This window comes from Heterodontus francisci, chromosome 18 (genome assembly GCF_036365525.1).
Source record: "Heterodontus francisci isolate sHetFra1 chromosome 18, sHetFra1.hap1, whole genome shotgun sequence".
NCBI classification, from domain to species: Eukaryota; Metazoa; Chordata; class Chondrichthyes; order Heterodontiformes; family Heterodontidae; genus Heterodontus; species Heterodontus francisci.
Genome location: NC_090388.1, coordinates 6,715,239 through 6,729,148, shown reverse-complemented (window position 1 = coordinate 6,729,148; position 13,910 = coordinate 6,715,239). Strand labels below are relative to the sequence as shown.

Below are 13,910 nucleotides of genomic sequence, written 5' to 3'. Positions count from 1 at the left end.
ACCAATGGATTAAACAGTCACCATAGCCTCACCTGTGGATGAAACAGTCACCATAGTCTCACCAGTAGATGAAACAGTCACCATAGTCTCACCAATGGATACAACAGTCACCATAGCCTCACCAGTGGATGAAGCAGTCACCATAGCCTCACCTGTGGATACAACAGTCACAATAGCCTCACCTGTGGATGAAACAGTCACCATAGCCTCACCAGTGAATACACCAGTCACCATAGCCTCACCTGTGGATAAGCCAGTCACCATAGCCTCACCAGTGGATATGCCAGTCACCATAGCCTGACCTGTGGATGAAACAGTCACCATAGCCTCACCAGTGGATGAAACAGTCACCATAGCCTCACCAGTGGATGAAATAGTCACCATAGCCTCACCAATGGATGAAACAGTCACCATAGCCTCACCAGTGGATGAAACAGTCACCATCGCCTCACCTGTGGATGAAACAGTCACCATAGCTTCACCAGTGGATGAAACAGTCACCATAGCCTCACCTTTGGATAAAACAGTCACCATAGTCTCACCAGTGGATGTAACAGTCACCATAGCCTCACCAGTGGATGAAACAGTCACCATAGCCTCACCAGAGGATACAACAGTCACCATAGTCTCACCAGTGGATAAAACAGTCACCATAGCCTCACCAGTGGATAAAACAATCACCATAGTCTCACCAGTGGATAAAGCAGTCACCATAGTCTCACCAGTGAATAAGCCAGTCACCATAGCCTCACCAGTGGATATGCCAGTCACCTTAGCCTCACCAGTGGATAAAACAGTCACCATAGCCTCACCAGTGGATGACACCGTCACCATAGCCTCACCGGTGGATGAAACAGTCACCATAGCCTCACCAGTGGATGAAACCATCACCATAGTCTCACCAGTGGATGTAACAGTCACCATAGCCTCACCTGTGGATAAAACAGTCACCATAGTCTCACCAGTGGATGAAACAGTCACCATAGCCTCACCAGTGGATGTAACAGTCACCATAGTCTCACCAGTGGATGAAACAGTCACCATAGTCTCACCAGTGGATGTAACAGTCACCATAGTCTCACCAGTGGATGAAATAGTCACCATAGCCTCACCAGTGGATAAAACAGTCACCATAGCCTCACCAGTGGATAAAACAATCACCATAGTCTCACCAGTGGATAAAGCAGTCACCATAGTCTCACCAGTGAATAAGCCAGTCACCATAGCCTCACCAGTGGACGAAACAGTGACCATAGCCACACCAGTGAATAAGCCAGTCACCATAGCCTCACCAGTGGATATGCCAGTCACCATAGCCTCACCTGTGGATGAAACAGTCACCATAGTCTCACCAGTGGATGAAACAGTGACCATAGCCACACCAGTGAATAAGCCAGTCACCATAGCCTCACCAGTGGATATGCCAGTCACCATAGCCTCACCAGTGGATAAAACAGTCACCATAGCCTCACCAGTGGATGACACCGTCACCATAGCCTCACCGGTGGATGAAACAGTCACCATAGCCTCACCAGTGGATGAAACCGTCACCATAGTCTCACCAGTGGATGTAACAGTCACCATAGCCTCACCAGTGGATGAAACAGTCACCATAGTCTCACCAGTGGATGAAACAGTCACCATAGCCTCACCACTGGATGAAACAGTCACCATAGTCTCACCAGTGGATGAAACAGTCACCATCGTCTCACCAGTGAATAAGCCAGTCACCATAGCCTCACCTGTGAATGAAACAGTCACCATAGTCTCACCAGTGGATGAAACAATCACCATCGTCTCACCAGTGGATGAAACAGTCACCATAGTCTCACCAGTGGTTAACACAGTCACCATAGCCTCACCAGTGGATGAAACAGTCACCATAGTCTCACCAGTGGATGAAACAGTCACCATAGTCTCACCAATGGATTAAACAGTCACCATAGCCTCACCTGTGGATAAAACAGTCACCATAGCCTCACCAGTGGATGAAACAGTCACCATAGCCTCACCTGTGGATGAAACAGTCACCATAGCCTCACCAGTGGATGAAACAGTCACCATTGTCTCACCAGTGAATAAGCCAGTCACCATAGCCTCACCTGTGAATGAAACAGTCACCATAGTCTCACCAGTGGATGAAACAATCACCATCGTCTCACCAGTGGATGAAACAGTCACCATAGTCTCACCAGTGGTTAACACAGTCACCATAGCCTCACCAGTGGATGAAACAGCCACCATCGTCTCGCCAGTGGATGAAACAGTCACCATAGCCTCACCAGTGGATGAAACAGTGACCATAGCCACACCAGTGAATAAGCCAGTCACCATAGCCTCACCAGTGGATATGCCAGTCACCATAGCCTCACCAGTGGATAAAACAGTCACCATAGCCTCACCAGTGGATGACACCGTCACCATAGCCTCACCGGTGGATGAAACAGTCACCATAGCCTCACCAGTGGATGAAACCGTCACCATAGTCTCACCAGTGGATGTAACAGTCACCATAGCCTCACCAGTGGATGAAACAGTCACCATAGTCTCACCAGTGGATGAAACAGTCACCATAGCCTCACCACTGGATGAAACAGTCACCATAGTCTCACCAGTGGATGAAACAGTCACCATCGTCTCACCAGTGAATAAGCCAGTCACCATAGCCTCACCTGTGAATGAAACAGTCACCATAGTCTCACCAGTGGATGAAACAATCACCATCGTCTCACCAGTGGATGAAACAGTCACCATAGTCTCACCAGTGGTTAACACAGTCACCATAGCCTCACCAGTGGATGAAACAGTCACCATAGTCTCACCAGTGGATGAAACAGTCACCATAGTCTCACCAATGGATTAAACAGTCACCATAGCCTCACCTGTGGATAAAACAGTCACCATAGCCTCACCAGTGGATGAAACAGTCACCATAGCCTCACCTGTGGATGAAACAGTCACCATAGCCTCACCAGTGGATGAAACAGTCACCATTGTCTCACCAGTGAATAAGCCAGTCACCATAGCCTCACCTGTGAATGAAACAGTCACCATAGTCTCACCAGTGGATGAAACAATCACCATCGTCTCACCAGTGGATGAAACAGTCACCATAGTCTCACCAGTGGTTAACACAGTCACCATAGCCTCACCAGTGGATGAAACAGCCACCATCGTCTCGCCAGTGGATGAAACAGTCACCATAGCCTCACCAGTGGATGAAACAGTGACCATAGCCACACCAGTGAATAAGCCAGTCACCATAGCCTCACCTGTGGATGAAACAGTCACCATAGCCTCACCAGTGGATGAAACAGTCACCATCGTCTCACCAGTGGATGAAACAATCACCATCGTCTCACCAGTGGATGAAACATGTCACCATAGCCTCACCTGTGGATAAAACAGTCACCATAGCCTCACCAGTGGATGAAACAGTCACCATAGCCTCACCTGTGGATGAAACAGTCACCATAGCCTCACCAGTGGATGAAACAGTCACCATCGTCTCACCAGTGAATAAGCCAGTCACCATAGCCTCACCTGTGAATGAAACAGTCACCATAGTCTCACCAGTGGATGAAACAGTCACCATAGTCTCACCAGTAGATGAAACAGTCACCATAGTCTCACCAATGGATACAACAGTCACCATAGCCTCACCTGTGGATACAACAGTCACAATAGCCTCACCTGTGGATGAAACAGTCACCATAGCCTCACCAGTGAATACGCCAGTCACCATAGCCTCACCTGTGGATAAGCCAGTCACCATAGCCTCACCAGTGGATATGCCAGTCACCATAGCCTGACCAGCGGATGAAACAGTCACCATAGCCTCACCAGTGGATAAAACAGTCACCATAGCCTCACCAGTGGATGAAACAGTCACCATAGCCTCACCAATGGATGAAACAGTCACCATAGCCTCACCAGTGGATAAAACAGTCACTATAGACTCACCAGTGGATGAAACAGTCACCATAGCCTCACCAATGGATGAAACAGTCACCATAGCCTCACCAGTGGATGAAACAGTCACCATCGCCTCACCTGTGGATGAAACAGTCACCATAGCTTCACCAGTGGATGAAACAGTCACCATAGCCTCACCAGTGGATAAAACAGTCACTATAGACTCACCAGTGGATGTAACAGTCACCATAGCCTCACCAGTGGATGAAACAGTCACCATCGCCTCACCTGTGGATGAAACAGTCACCATAGCTTCACCAGTGGATGAAACAGTCACCATAGCCTCACCTTTGGATAAAACAGTCACCATAGTCTCACCAGTGGATGTAACAGTCACCATAGCCTCACCAGTGGATGAAACAGTCACCATAGCCTCACCAGTGGATAAAACAGTCAGCATAGTCTCACCAGTGGATAAAACAGTCACCATAGCCTCACCAGTGGATAAAACAATCACCATAGTCTCACCAGTGGATAAAGCAGTCACCATAGTCTCACCAGTGAATAAGCCAGTCACCATAGCCTCACCAGTGGATATGCCAGTCACCATAGCCTCACCAGTGGATAAAACAGTCACCATAGCCTCACCAGTGGATGACACCGTCACCATAGCCTGACCAGTGGATGAAACAGTCACCATAGCCTCACCAGTGGATGAATCCGTCACCATAGTCTCACCAGTGGATGTAACAGTCACCATAGACTCGCCAGTGGATGAAACAGTCACCATAGTCTCACCAGTGGATGAAACAGTCACCATAGCCTCACCAGTGGATGAAACAGTCACCATAGTCTCACAAGTGGATGTAACAGTCACCATAGCCTGACCAGTGGATGAAACAGTCACCATAGCCTCACCTGTGGATAAAACAGTTACCATAGTCTCACCAGTGGATGAAACAGTCACCATAGCCTCACCAGTGGATGTAACAGTCACCATAGTCTCACCAGTGGATGAAACAGTCACCATAGTCTCACCAGTGGATGTAACAGTCACCATAGCCTCACCAGTGGATGAAACAGTCACCATAGCCTCACCAGTGGATAAAACAGTCACCATAGCCTCACCAGTGGATAAAACAATCACCATAGTCTCACCAGTGGATAAAGCAGTCACCATAGTCTCACCAGTGAATAAGCCTGTCACCATAGCCTCACCAGTGGATGAAACAGTGACCATAGCCACACCAGTGAATAAGCCAGTCACCATAGCCTCACCAGTGGATATGCCAGTCACCATAGCCTCACCTGTGGATGAAACAGTCACCATAGTCTCACCAGTGGATGAAACAGTGACCATAGCCACACCAGTGAATAAGCCAGTCACCATAGCTTCACCAGTGGATATGCCAGTCACCATAGCCTCACCAGTGGATAAAACAGTCACCATAGCCTCACCAGTGGATGACACCGTCACCATAGTCTCACCAGTGGATGTAACAGTCACCATAGCCTCACCAGTGGATGAAACAGTCACCATAGCCTCACCAGTGGATAAAACAGTCACCATAGTCTCACCAGTGGATGAAACAGTCACCATAGTCTCACCAGTGGATAAAACAGTCACCATAGTCTCACCAGTGGATAAAACAGTCACCATAGTCTCACCAGTGGATGAAACAGTCACCATAGCCTCACCAGTGGATAAAACAGTCACCATAGTCTCACCAGTGGATGAAACAGTCACCATAGTCTCACCACTGGATGAAACAGTCACCTTAGCCTCACCAGTGGTTGAAACAGTCACCATAGTCTCACCAGTGGATGAAACAGTCACCTTAGCCTCACCAGTGGATGAAACAGTCACCATAGCCTCACCAGTGGATGAAACAGTCACCATAGTCTCACCAGTGGATGAAACAGTCACCATAGCCTCACCAGTGGATGAAACAGTCACCATAGCCTCACCAGTGGATGAAACAGTCACCAAAGTCTCACCAGTGGATGAAACAGTCACCATAGCCTCACCAGTGGATGAAACAGTCACCATAGCCTCACCAGTGGATGTAACAGTCACCATAGTCTCACCAGTGGATGAAACAGTCACCATAGCCTCACCAGTGGATGAAACAGTCACCATAGTCAAACCAGTGGATGAAACAGTCACCATAGTCTCAGCAGTGGATGAAACAGTCACCATAGCCTCACCAGTGGATGAAACAGTCACCATAGTCTCACCAGTGGATGAAACAGTCACCATAGCCTCACCAGTGGATAAAACAGTCACCATCGTGTCACCAGTGGAGAAAACAGTCACCATAGCCTCACCAGTGGATAAAACAGTCACCATAGCCTCACCAGTGGATAAAACAGTCACCATAGTGTCACCAGTGGAGAAAACAGTCACCATAGCCTCACCAGTGGATAAAACAGTCATCATAGTCTCACCAGTGGAGAAAACAGTCACCATAGCCTCACCAGTGGATAAAACAGTCATCATAGTCTCACCAGTGGATAAAACAGTCACCATAGCCTCACCAGTGGATAAAACAGTCACCATAGTCTCACCAGTGGATAAAACAGTCACCATAGCCTCACCAGTGGATATGCCAGTCACCATAGCCTCACCAGTGGATAAAACAGTCACCATAGCCTCACCAGTGGATGACACCGTCACCATAGCCTGACCAGTGGATGAAACAGTCACCATAGCCTCACCAATGGATGAAACCGTCACCATAGTCTCACCAGTGGATGTAACAGTCACCATAGCCTCGCCAGTGGATGAAACAGTCACCATAGTCTCACCAGTGGATGAAACAGTCACCATAGCCTCACCAGTGGATGTAACAGTCACCATAGCCTGACCAGTGGATGAAACAGTCACCATAGCCTCACCAGTGGATGTAACAGTCACCATAGCCTGACCAGTGGATGAAACAGTCACCATAGCCTCACCTGTGGATAAAACAGTTACCATAGTCTCACCAGTGGATGAAACAGTCACCATAGCCTCACCAGTGGATGTAACAGTCACCATAGTCTCACCAGTGGATGAAACAGTCACCATAGTCTCACCAGTGGATGTAACAGTCACCATAGCCTCACCTGTGGATGAAACAGTCACCATAGCCTCACCAGTGGATAAAACAGTCACCATAGCCTCACCAGTGGATAAAACAATCACCATAGTCTCACCAGTGGATAAAGCAGTCACCATAGTCTCACCAGTGAATAAGCCAGTCACCATAGCCTCACCAGTGGATGAAACAGTGACCATAGCCACACCAGTGAATAAGCCAGTCACCATAGCCTCACCAGTGGATATGCCAGTCACCATAGCCTCACCTGTGGATGAAACAGTCACCATAGTCTCACCAGTGGATGAAACAGTGACCATAGCCACACCAGTGAATAAGCCAGTCACCATAGCTTCACCAGTGGATATGCCAGTCACCATAGCCTCACCAGTGGATAAAACAGTCACCATAGCCTCACCAGTGGATGACACCGTCACCATAGTCTCACCAGTGGATGTAACAGTCACCATAGCCTCACCAGTGGATGAAACAGTCACCATAGCCTCACCAGTGGATAAAACAGTCACCATAGTCTCACCAGTGGATGAAACAGTCACCATAGTCTCACCAGTGGATAAAACAGTCACCATAGTCTCACCAGTGGATAAAGCAGTCACCATAGTCTCACCAGTGGATGAAACAGTCACCATAGCCTCACCAGTGGATAAAACAGTCACCATAGTCTCACCAGTGGATGAAACAGTCACCATAGTCTCACCACTGGATGAAACAGTCACCTTAGCCTCACCAGTGGATGAAACAGTCACCATAGTCTCACCATTGGATGAAACAGTCACCTTAGCCTCACCAGTGGATGAAACAGTCACCATAGCCTCACCAGTGGATGAAACAGTCACCATAGTCTCACCAGTGGATGAAACAGTGACCATAGCCACACCAGTGAATAAGCCAGTCACCATAGCTTCACCAGTGGATATGCCAGTCACCATAGCCTCACCAGTGGATAAAACAGTCACCATAGCCTCACCAGTGGATGACACCGTCACCATAGTCTCACCAGTGGATGTAACAGTCACCATAGCCTCACCAGTGGATGAAACAGTCACCATAGCCTCACCAGTGGATGAAACAGTCACCATAGCCTCACCAGTGGATGAAACAGTCACCATAGTCTCACCAGTGGATGAAACAGTGACCATAGCCACACCAGTGAATAAGCCAGTCACCATAGCTTCACCAGTGGATATGCCAGTCACCATAGCCTCACCAGTGGATAAAACAGTCACCATAGCCTCACCAGTGGATGACACCGTCACCATAGTCTCACCAGTGGATGTAACAGTCACCATAGCCTCACCAGTGGATGAAACAGTCACCATAGCCTCACCAGTGGATAAAACAGTCACCATAGTCTCACCAGTGGATGAAACAGTCACCATAGTCTCACCAGTGGATAAAACAGTCACCATAGTCTCACCAGTGGATAAAACAGTCACCATAGTCTCACCAGTGGATGAAACAGTCACCATAGCCTCACCAGTGGATAAAACAGTCACCATAGTCTCACCAGTGGATGACACAGTCACCATAGTCTCACCACTGGATGAAACAGTCACCTTAGCCTCACCAGTGGATGAAACAGTCACCATAGTCTCACCAGTGGATGAAACAGTCACCTTAGCCTCACCAGTGGATGAAACAGTCACCATAGCCTCACCAGTGGATGAAACAGTCACCATAGTCTCACCAGTGGATGAAACAGTCACCATAGCCTCACCAGTGGATGAAACAGTCACCATAGCCTCACCAGTGGATGAAACAGTCACCAAAGTCTCACCAGTGGATGAAACAGTCACCATAGCCTCACCAGTGGATGAAACAGTCACCATAGCCTCACCAGTGGATGTAACAGTCACCATAGTCTCACCAGTGGATGAAACAGTCACCATAGCCTCACCAGTGGATGAAACAGTCACCATAGTCAAACCAGTGGATGAAACAGTCACCATAGTCTCACCAGTGGATGAAACAGTCACCATAGCCTCACCAGTGGATGAAACAGTCACCATAGTCTCACCAGTGGATGAAACAGTCACCATAGCCTCACCAGTGGATAAAACAGTCACCATCGTGTCACCAGTGGAGAAAACAGTCACCATAGCCTCACCAGTGGATAAAACAGTCACCATAGTGTCACCAGTGGAGAAAACAGTCACCATAGCCTCACCAGTGGATAAAACAGTCATCATAGTCTCACCAGTGGAGAAAACAGTCACCATAGCCTCACCAGTGGATAAAACAGTCATCATAGTCTCACCAGTGGATAAAACAGTCACCATAGCCTCACCAGTGGATAAAACAGTCACCATAGTCTCACCAGTGGATAAAACAGTCACCATAGGCTCACCAGTGGATAAAACAGTCATCATAGTCTCACCAGTGGACAAAACAGTCACCATCGCCTCACCAGTGGAGAAAACAGTCATCATCGTCTCACCAGTGGATAAAACAGTCACCATAGTGTCACCAGTGGCTAGCCGGTGGTTTTTGTTCGACAGCACTCATCTCGCGTTCATTGAACTCAATTTGCAATGTTTCACTTTACCCCAGATTTGGAAAGGTATAATTCTGAAGTGATTGATTTTCACAGGTTACAAAATAAAAACTTGCTTAGATTTTTGTTGGAGCAGATTGCACGAATGTAAAATATGAAGTGCATCATTGCTAACAGATAGAACACCGCCTGTGCAAATTAATGAATCAAACTCACAGCTTTTACTAACCTTCGTTTCGTAAGCATTACCTCTTGCATTTAATGTCCATTTTGAATATTGCCTTTGAAGGAGAAATTACAGGAGCAATAAGCAATGGAGCCTTGGAAATATTCACTGAAAATAACAAAAAACTCATTGCTTTTCTCTTGAATGAAAAGTAAAATACTGTGAATGCTGGAAATCTGTAGCAGAAACAGAAAACACTGCAAATGCTTTGTGAAGAGAGAATCACAGGTTAAAGTTGCAGAACTTTAAAGAAACAATTAGCACCTTTAACAATTTCTATTTCCTCTCAATAAATGTTGCCTGACCTGCCAAGTGTTTCCGGGGTGGTGGTGTGGTGGGGGACGGGGGTGGTTTCGAGTTATTTTCCATTTTGTTTAGGAACACAGGAGCAGGAGTAGGCCATTCAGCCCATCAAGCCTGCTCCGCCATTCAATACGATCACGGCTGATCATCCACTTCAATGCCTTTTTCCCCTTGGCTTCCTCCTTATTTTGAAATTGTGTACCCTGATTCTGGACTCCCCAACCAGGGGAAACACCTTCCAGGCATCTAGCCTGTCTATCCGTTTAAGTATTTTGTAGGTTACAATGAGATCACCTCTTATTCTTTGAAACTCTAGAGAATACAGGCCCAGTTTCCAAAATCTCTCTTCATAGGACAGTCCCGCCATCCCAGGAACAAGTCTGGTGAGCCTTCGTTGCACTCCCTCTATGGCAATAATATCCTTCCTAAGGTAAGGGGCCCAAAACTGCACACAGTACTCCAGGTGCAGTCTAACCAAGGTTCTATACAATTGAAGTAAGACTTCACTACTCCTGTACTCAAATCCTCTTGTGATAAAGGCTAACATACCATTAGCCTTCTTAATTGCTTGCTGCACCTGCATGTTAGCTTTCAGTGACTTATTGACGAGGACACCCAGGTCCCTTTGTACATCTACACTTTCTAATCTCTTACCATTTAAGAAATACTCTGCACATCTGTTACTCCTACCAAAGTGGATAACCTCACATTTTCCCACATATTCCATCTGCCACATTCTTGCCCACTCACTAAGTCTATCCAAATCCCCTTAAAGCCACTTTGCAGTTTCCTCACAACAGACATTCCCACCTAGTTTTGTGTCATCCGTGAACTTGGAAATGCTACATTTGTTCCCCACATCCAAATCATTGATATTTTTTTTTTAGATTTATTTTTTTTTAGATTTAGAGATACAGCACTGAAACAGGCCCTGCGGCCCACCGAGTCTGTGCCGACCATTAACCACCCATTTAAACTAATCCTACACTAATCCCATATTCCAACCACATCCTCACCTGTCTCTATATTCCCCTACCACCTACCTACACTAGGGACAATTTATAATGGACAATTTACCTATCAACCTGCAAGTCTTTTGGCTGTGGGAGGAAACCGGAGCACCCGGAGAAAACCCACGCGGTCACAGGGAGATCTTGCAAACTCCACACAGGCAGTACCCAGAATTGAACCCGGGTCGCTGGAGCTGTGAGGCTGCGGTGCTAACCACTGCGCCACTGTGCCGCCCCTATATATATTGTGAACAGCTGGAGCCCAAGCACTGATCCCTGCGGTACCCCACTAGTCACAGCCTGCCAACGCGAGAATGACCCATTTATTCCTACTCGCTGTTTTCTGCCTGTTAACCAATCCTTAATCCATGCCAGTATATTACCTCCTATCCCATGTGCTTTAATTTTGCTAACCAAACTCCTGTGAGGGACTTTATCAAAGGCCTTTGGAAAATCCAAGTATACCACATCCACCGACTCCCCTTTATCGATTCTGTTAGTAATATCCTGAAAAAACTCCAACAAGTTCCTCAAACATGATTTCCCATTCATAAATCCATGTTGCCTGTGCCCAATCAGATCATTATCATCCAAGTGTCCATGTTGCTAAATGTTTAATGTTGATAAATGCTCAGTTTGTGTATTTTTCTTCCCTGTAGGATTGTCAAGGGGCAACGATGAAAGATTGCGAGCTCACACTGCAATAGGCCGTTTCTCCCTCGTCTGTTCACCCCGACAGACATACAACACAAATAAGGTTGGCACGACCACAATATTTTTATTCTGAACTTTTGTTCTGATCCTTGCCCTTTCTCTTGTGGAGATGCTGCTTTGGATGCCAGCCTAATGTGCCAAGTATCATTGTTAATCAGCGAGTGTCTAGTGGATAATTGCAGACTGATTAGGGATGGTAATAAATGCTGGCCTTGCCAGTGACACCCACATCCCATCAACGAATATAAAAAAATAAGCTGTCAGTGTCTTGGTTTTGAGACATTAAAAGAGGGAAAATGTATCATTGCTAACTGAAGGTATTCATTCTCTGGATGCGGGCATCACTGGCAAGACAAGTGTTTATTGCCCACCCCTGGTTACCCTGGGCTGGATTTTACAGCCCCCCCACTGCCAATGCAGAGGTTGTGGCGTGGGGGGATCTGAAAATGCCTCCGGCAGGCGCCGGGAAAGCCCGGCCCGATATTGCCGGTGGCGACGAGTCCTTGTGGCAGCTCCACCCGCCGCTCGATGATGGGAGCCAAATTTGCGTAGGTCAATTTATTTAAATAAATGAATTAAATACTTACCCGCTCCTGCTGCCTATTCTGGTGCCATATTGGTGCCGGTGGCCGGCACTCCCCCGCCTTCGGATACCCATCCGTGTATCCGAGGCAGAACACTGGTAGAGAGGAGGGAGGAGTAAGTTTTTCAGTGCGGGGGTGGGGAGCGGGGTCAGATTAATTTCATTGGTCTAGGGGATGTTGGGAAGGGGTAAAGTTTAAAGTTGATGAACTTTGTGGAGTGGGGTGGGGGGGGGGGGGGGGAAGGTCGGCAGCACCAGGTAAGTGTTTTTGTGGGGGGGGTGTGGTGAGAGGGCAGTTAATTACTCCTTTGTTTATTGGGGGGGGTGGTGAGAGAGGGTCAGGATCACTTTATGTATTTTTTAAAAATGAGTATTCCTTTAAAAATTTAAATTGCAATGTAGGGCTCGATGCCCTTTAAAAATGGCATTGGCGCTTGACGCCGTGGCCGGGGACTGACCGCTCATCCCCTCCACGTCATTGGGAGGGTGGGGGCGATTCGCCCCGGCCATTTAAATGAGCTGCTGCGCAGAATATTGCGGCGGCTCCTCGACATGCGGCCTGTGCAGGCGGACCACCGTTTTTGAAGCTGAGCTTATAAAATCCAGCTCCCTGTGTTTGATACAGCATAGTGGTTTTGTTCAACCTCTGCAGAGAGTCAACCATATTAGTGAGGGACTGGAATCACATATAGGCCCAGACTGGGTCGGGACATCAGGTTCCCTTCCCTAAAAGACTTTAGTGAACCAGTTGGGTTTTTAGTGACAAACTGGCAGCTTCATGGTCACTTTTAGTGATGCCAGCTTTTTAATTTCCAGGTCTTTTAAACTGAATTCACACTCTGAAACTGCTGTAGTGAGATAGGAACTCATGTTATAACTAGAATTATTACTCTAGGCCTTTTACTACCAGTCGAGAGACATTACCACTACACTGCCATACTCTTTTGTTAAAGTGATTCCTTCAACTGGCTTAGAGCTGAAATTAAAACAAGGAACCACTTTAGATTCTTTAATTAATAATATGGCATAATACAAAGTTACAAGATGATACCTGGGATGGCGGGTCTGATTAATGAGATGAGGCTGGGGATGTTAGGCCCATTCTCTGAAACTAAGCAGATGGGGGAGAACAGTGTTGGGGCTGTGGTTTGATCGAGGCATTAAAAATGATGAAAGGAATAAACAAGATAAACTTAGATTGATTCATTCCATTGGCGAGGAAATCAAAGAAACCATGGACTCAAGGTATGCATGAGATACATAAAGAGAGATTAGGAGAAGCATTTTCATGCAAGTTTAACTGAATGCGGATTGCTTTGCCACAAGTGGCAATCGATCCTGAATCCAGGTGATACACAATGATGACTGTAGGAAGGAGAATGAACAATAGGATCTGGAAAGAAGGCAGGAAAATGAGACTGTGTAAAATCCCCCCCCCAAAATAATTGCCCAACCATTAGCAGACCTGCCTTCAACTGCCTAGGTCCTAAGCTCTGGAATTCCCTCCCTAAACCTCTGTGTCTCTCTATCTCTTTTTCTTACTTTAAGACGCTCCTTAAAATCT

At 47.0% G+C, this 13,910-nt stretch overlaps 3 protein-coding genes across 3 annotated transcripts in view; 1 reads left to right on the top strand and 2 right to left on the bottom strand.

The window, feature by feature from the left end:
- The window catches only part of LOC137379412 (EF-hand calcium-binding domain-containing protein 6-like), a 120,074-nt gene that overhangs the window by 18,568 nt on the left and 87,596 nt on the right, over positions 1–13,910 (top strand). Inside the window, exon 2 of the mRNA XM_068050188.1 lies at positions 11,709–11,806. The gene's annotated coding sequence lies outside the window, so the exon portion shown is untranslated. The remainder of the gene's footprint in view (positions 1–11,708; positions 11,807–13,910) is intronic.
- Positions 10–1,914, bottom strand: LOC137379331 (putative per-hexamer repeat protein 5). Its single transcript, XM_068050041.1, has 4 exons — positions 1,642–1,914; positions 1,162–1,437; positions 603–837; positions 10–512 (listed from the first exon to the last, which is right to left on the bottom strand). Exons 1-4 carry the CDS (start codon positions 1,912–1,914, stop codon positions 10–12), a joined length of 1,287 nt encoding a protein of 428 aa, XP_067906142.1.
- LOC137379330 (mucin-22-like) lies at positions 3,359–9,442 on the bottom strand. Its single transcript, XM_068050040.1, has 12 exons — positions 9,293–9,442; positions 9,023–9,208; positions 8,093–8,278; positions 7,823–8,008; positions 7,084–7,438; positions 6,803–6,873; positions 6,533–6,718; positions 6,143–6,328; positions 5,044–5,398; positions 4,414–4,833; positions 3,454–4,263; positions 3,359–3,393 (listed from the first exon to the last, which is right to left on the bottom strand). Exons 1-12 carry the CDS (start codon positions 9,440–9,442, stop codon positions 3,359–3,361), a joined length of 3,126 nt encoding a protein of 1,041 aa, XP_067906141.1.